Source organism: Dendrobates tinctorius, unplaced genomic scaffold (assembly GCF_039654945.1).
Source record: "Dendrobates tinctorius isolate UK_male_01 unplaced genomic scaffold, ASM3965494v1 ptg000293l, whole genome shotgun sequence".
Taxonomy (NCBI): Eukaryota; Metazoa; Chordata; class Amphibia; order Anura; family Dendrobatidae; genus Dendrobates; species Dendrobates tinctorius.
This window is the reverse complement of record NW_027361960.1, coordinates 14,911,501-14,917,500: the sequence shown is the minus strand read 5'-3', so window position 1 is coordinate 14,917,500 and position 6,000 is coordinate 14,911,501. Positions and strand designations below refer to the sequence as shown.

At 40.6% G+C, this 6,000-nt stretch overlaps 1 protein-coding gene across 5 annotated transcripts in view; it reads right to left on the bottom strand.

Annotated features, from left to right (window-relative positions):
• PDE10A (phosphodiesterase 10A) overlaps window positions 1-6,000 on the bottom strand; it is a 785,858-nt gene that overhangs the window by 172,928 nt on the left and 606,930 nt on the right. For all 5 annotated transcript variants that reach the window (XM_073560146.1, XM_073560147.1, XM_073560151.1 and 2 more), the window contains one exon: window positions 2,805-2,930. In XM_073560146.1, coding sequence (XP_073416247.1) covers window positions 2,805-2,930 — 126 coding nt within the window. The remainder of the gene's footprint in view (window positions 1-2,804; window positions 2,931-6,000) is intronic.

Sequence of the window (6,000 nt, the reverse complement as noted above, 5' to 3'; positions counted from 1 at the left end):
TTTCTGGATTTTTTTTTCTCAGTTTGTCTCCTCATAGTTGAGGTCTACCTATGATGTAAATTACAGACGCCTCTCATCTTTTTAAGTGGTGGAACTTGCACTATTGCTGATTGACTAAATACTTTTTTTCCTGTGTGTGTGTGTGTGTGTGTGTGTGTGTGTGTGTGTGTGTGTGTGTGTGTGTGTGTGTGTGTGTGTGTATATATATATATATATATATATATATATATATATATATTTTTTTTTTTTTTTTCTACGAATGTGTGAAGGAGGCCTTAGCCAGATAATTCCGATATAAGCTCCTGCGCAAGGGGCCGTTCAGTTCGTTTGGGCTGTCGCACTACCAACCATGTTCTCTGGTTGGTAAGAGAATCAGTAAAGCCACTGTTTTCAAGTGCAGAAGCCATTTCTTTTAGGGACTGAAGATGTTAAGGGAGGCCAGAGGGCTGGCTGATAGACATTCAGAGAAGACCCATAGTGGGACTTGATAGCTTGACAATATGTGGTAAAAGTAATCTTTCAGCATTCAGAAGGACAGGATGGACAGCAACCTCCTCTTATTTCATTTCCCTGGGTATATCCAGTATTACATTAGAAAGCTTTAAATAAAAAATATATATATATATGAAAATAAATAATGTTGTTCCCTAACTTGTCTCATTATAATGGTAAAAAAAGCATATGGATATTTTAAATTTGCTATATTTTTCTCTACAAAAATAATAAAACGACGACACATCTTTCAACTCCCGTTACAATAACTGTCGCTCATGGCAAGTTGCTTGAGCCACTTTTCATGTCACAATGCTAAAATCAGAGACTTAAAAATAAACACAGCTGGGAGCTCATAGTTCAGTCAAAGTTGCATTACGCACAGAATATCTGCTACCAGACGTCATCCAGATAAGAAATGCAAACTAAGGACAACATTTGCATAGTTCTGAAGCAGTCCCCAACCAATTTAACATACTGCGCTTAAATAAAAAAAAATATTTTTATTTTTTCTTATTTCCTTAGGTTATGGAAACATTCTTATGTGTAAAAGGGCTCCTGCACATGTCCATGTCTTCGGTACATGTGGCACCATTATAACCTATGTGCTATTCACATGCCTGTGGTTTTACACGGACCGTGAGTGTGCAAAACACATGGAGTCAGTTTTTTTCAGGCAGTGTGGATGACAAGGGCCAATACAAGTTTATGGGTCCATGAACAGAGTTTTTCATATATGTGTTTTCTACAAATGTGTGAAGGAGGCCTTAGTCAGATAACTCTGATGTAAGCTCCTGCACAAGGGGCTGGTCAGATTGTTTGGGCACTACCATGTTCTCTGGTTGGTAAGACAATCAGTAAAGCCACTGTTTTCAAGGGCAAAAGCCACTGCTTTTAGGGACTGAAGATGTTAAGGGAGGCCAGAGGGCTGGCTGATAGACACTAGACACTCAGAGAAGACCATAGTGTAACTTCTGTAGGGAAATCACTGATAACAGGAACATTTCCATTAGATTACTGATATTAATGCTCTTCATACAGTAACATGCTGGTTTCACACTTGCTCCAAGCCTTCGTCAGGAGCCTCCGTGGCAAGTTCTAATATTCATACCAGAAGAGTGCAGTATGCTGCATTTTTATTTATTTTTTTTAAAGAGAACTAGACCAAATGGACCTCAAGAAATTATGTAGGTTTGGCACTGGTGGTATCTGTCATAGGTAACAGAATAATAAAACTGAATGCCAGTGTGAGCCTAGTGTCACGATCCATTTTTGGATCTGTGTCAGAGTCTGGACTCTCTTATATAAACCTTTTTCCTTTCTGGCCCTCGGGGGTTAATATGGGTTTTTGCCCCCGGTGGCCACTAGTGTTACTACAAGTTTAGTGAGTCTGCTGCTGGGTTCCCCCCAGTGGCCGCTGGTGTTACTACATGTTTAGTCAGTCAGCAGGTATGACCACTCCCTCCTTCCTATAAAGGGTCATCAGGTGCTTCTACTCACTGTTGGTGATATTATTCATTTAGAGACCAACCAAGCTGGACTCAGGAGCAGGCTGTGTTGTAGTGGAGCTCAAGCTATCCCCTTGTTCTGGTGCCTTACTCTGCTGCTTGGAGCATTAGCAGCAGAGCGAAGTGAAGACTTGTTTTTTAGTTTATTTTACCCTTAGGTGTCTGTCTTATCTTTCCTTGTTTGTTATTTTGTGCAGTACACATTTTCCCTGTCTCACCTCCTGGGGAGGGGGTTGAGCTCAGGGCTAAACAGGGGATAGGGACATGTCGGGGACTTGGGCCTCACTACCATCAAGTGTACCCCCAAGTTAAGGAGAGTCAGGGCACCTCCTTAGCCTGACGGGCAGTTCAGGGGCCCAGATTCCATGTCTCCTGTTTTCCCTCTACTGACCCGTGACACCTAGCATTATAGGATTCCTACCACCATAAGCCACAGTGATGTAAGTAAGCTAAAAAAGGAACCAAAGGATCAAACGTTCGGTACAAGACAAAATCCTGTTGATGACATCTTACTCACAGCTTCATAGCAATCATTAATAAAAAGAGGGGCCTTGAAAGCCTGATCTGCTAAAGTTGGTGCATCACTCATGAAATACCAGCTAGGTTTGGCCACACAAGGCAATGTGGGGATAGAGGTGGGGAGTAACAGAGTAATTGTCTTTCTTCTGGGAACTCCATGCAATGTAATCCAATAGAACAGACATGTCACAGGACAATCAGTTTACAGGTTCACTGCTGCCTTCTCACAGCAGGATAAGGGGAAGAGTCCTACAGGAATTACACACATGATGTAAAATATCTTACCTTCATTTAGGTTTTTCTTCTTCATCCATTTTTCTACTGTTTCAGATGCAACACTTTCTGATACAAACTCATCTAGCAATTGTGGGTGGCGAGAGAGATATGCCTTTACCTTCTCATCCGTCAAATCTGAAAGAAACAATAACAGCAATTACCGAACAAATTCTCATAAAATAGTGGCCATATTTTACAAAGCGCAACTACATCTGAATTCCATGTGAAACAAAAGATCTCAAAGCTTTTCAAGCAAAGGTAAAATGAAAAGACATTTTGAGCAATAAAGTTGATTTCACAATAAACCCGTAAATGTATACATCCCCAGCTATAACTGCATCTAGATACTTATTTAACATCTAAAAAAAAGAGGACATGTGCATCGTATGTACAGACTCTTCCTGGGGGTCCGTTTCCTCCACCAATTGTTATGAAAGGTCAGTATGTACAAGAACATTCTAAAAACGGAGATGGATCCTTTCTGGTTAAAAGAACAAGGCTTTCAGTTTGCTTCAAGTGAATACGAATAGGGGCAAATTCATACCCATTATTACCTGGAAAACTGGCTACCATTATTTTCGCATCACTTGACAATGACTGCAGTTGACAAGGATCTGCTATGAAGAGATCTCTCCCTGGTTTGGGTAGTACAATAATTATAGCCTCCTACATAGATGTTGGGAGAGGACGTTGCTCTGAAGCCTCATTATAGGCCTCTAAGAGTTTGGGAGAAGGACAGCCGCCCATTATCTTACATACTTCAGCAGGCAGTTGGCCAACACCTAGTTCCCTTTTGTCTGGCATTTATGCTTCAGCTGCCTGAGGTTACCCAAGTTGCAGGCAGATCTGGCAGGGGCTCAACATTGGGACCATATGGGCACACTTCATTAAATATAAAATGGTGTGAGGGCATATTTGCCAAGTAGATTTAGAATCTTGTTTTTAAAATGGACAGATGGGTTTATTCTTTCTACCTACTAAGGTAGACCCACTATATGCATAATATAACGAAGTGACCAGTTTTCCAGGTTCTCATAAAAACAAAAACAAAATAAATGACAAGGTATCCATGGAATATTCACACTACAAACTGCTATATCACTTAAACTATACAAACAAACAACTTAGGCCCACCACAGATAAGGTGGATCCTGCCGATAATGTACAGTTTTTCACATTATAAATGTGTATGGAGAAAAGAGAACAAAAAGTAATAAATATACACAAAGTTAATGTGACAAAAAAATCCCATCAAAATCAAGCCTCTGCGAGGAATAAAGAGGTTCTTAAGTACAATAAAATTCCAGTGTGGACAATACAAAGCTAAAAAACAATATAAAGAGGATACCAGAACAGTGAAATCTAAAAAAAAAGAAATACGGAAAGAAAAGCCTAAAGAATTATCACCAATAAGCAAATTCTGAGCCCCACATGACCAGGAGTATAAGAGAACCCCACAAGTACTGCAATCAACGTTAATGGTTTCCTCAGGGTACCATTTTTCTTGTTAGCAATTTTTGCCAACTGGACTGATTATTTTAGCGGATGTCCTTTTTTAACTGGAGTCAGGCAGATCTCTAAGTTGCTTAGTCTACTTTCTGCAGCAGTTGCACTTTTTGATATCATCCATAGGTCCTGCCTTTGGCTCCATAGAGAACATAGAGCACCCATTTATAGGTTCAATGACGATAGTTTCAAAATGCAAATTTGACCTAACAAAAATATCTTTACATTTATTTCACATACTCAATGTGGGCTCTTGTAATTCTGACTACGCAGAGGGTGTGTCAGAAATATTGTTGGGCTCTACCATTGATTACTTGCCAGACTCTACAGGGTTGCTGCCATCTTCAATTGCCATTTCAGGGTCCTCCTTGGCACCATCACTGTGGTCATCTAGATCTTATTCCTCCCACAGACAAAGCCAATGCCAGACACGATTGAGCAAACTATGATAGTTTTGCAGCAGCCTCATTCCTCCAGCCAGTTGGCCTGTTGGTGTGCATTGCTGTATTAAGGGTGCTAGCGGCATTTTGGGAGTCTCAGTCCTACTCTTCAGAAAGGATTCTTTGTTGCACTGCATCACATAATAGATATTGAGACCTGTTAGTTGTAGTGACAGTAACCCAATGAGACTCAAGGCTTTTAGGTTTTTGTGCGTTTTCACAGCCCACGATCAGGATTCTAACATGATAAGGGCAGGATCTCCATGCCCCTGGTGACATCCTCCGTCAGGCCACAGTCCCCGTTATGGGTGCTGAACGTAAAACTGCAAAAGAACAGTTATTCTAAGGCCTGCTACAAATGGCTATATTATGGTTGAGGTACTACTGACATTCATCAGAGAATTCAGATAGGGGTTTTTTGTTTTGCTGCGGGGTTTTTTTTTGTTTTTTTTTTTAGGTATAGAATATGGTTTCTTATTTTGAGACCAATATTTCGTAAATCCATTGACTTTGGCAACAGATTCTACAGCGTCCACAAGCAATGTCTTACCAGTTGTTGTTTACAGAGTCCAATTTTGGTGGTAATAAGTGTGGGAGACTGTACCTATAAGGATCTATGTCCAACAGGTTTCTCAGCAGAGACAAGAATGTGGAGATGTGAAAGCGACAGCGATCTCTGGGGAGCGCACAGTTGTTTTCATAAACAGGCAGAATGTGAAGTGAATGTGAGTTAATTAGTTCTGTTGGGGACGGACGTTCTATAGCTCCCTAACAATGGCAAGGGTAAACAGAAAGCATACAGTCCGCTTACACAAGTGCTCAACTCCTGAAATGTAATTAACAACAGCAGAAAACTTCTACAGCACACGTCAGGGGTTTAGTAAGAAATTGCAGAGCAGTGAATGGTAGTTGCAACGCCTTTTTAAAACATACTTTTATATTTTAAATCTACATATTACGCTGGGGGAAAAAAAAAAAAACCTCACATGTCAAAACATTAATGACCTTGGTGATACTGTCTTCTCCAGTCACATCCAGAGCTGGCTTGGCTGCAAATATATATTCAGCCCTGTGCCACATAACTAAACCCAAAGTCGGCACTAGTGCAATTTCTGGTGGTAGGCACTTTTTGTACGTACAGAGGACTCTAATATAGAGATGGGTGTCAAAGATTTCACTGCATTATAAGAACCCACACCCTCCAAATACGTGGGTCAAACAGGGGTGCTACAGATGCCCTACCACCTAAGCACTAAATC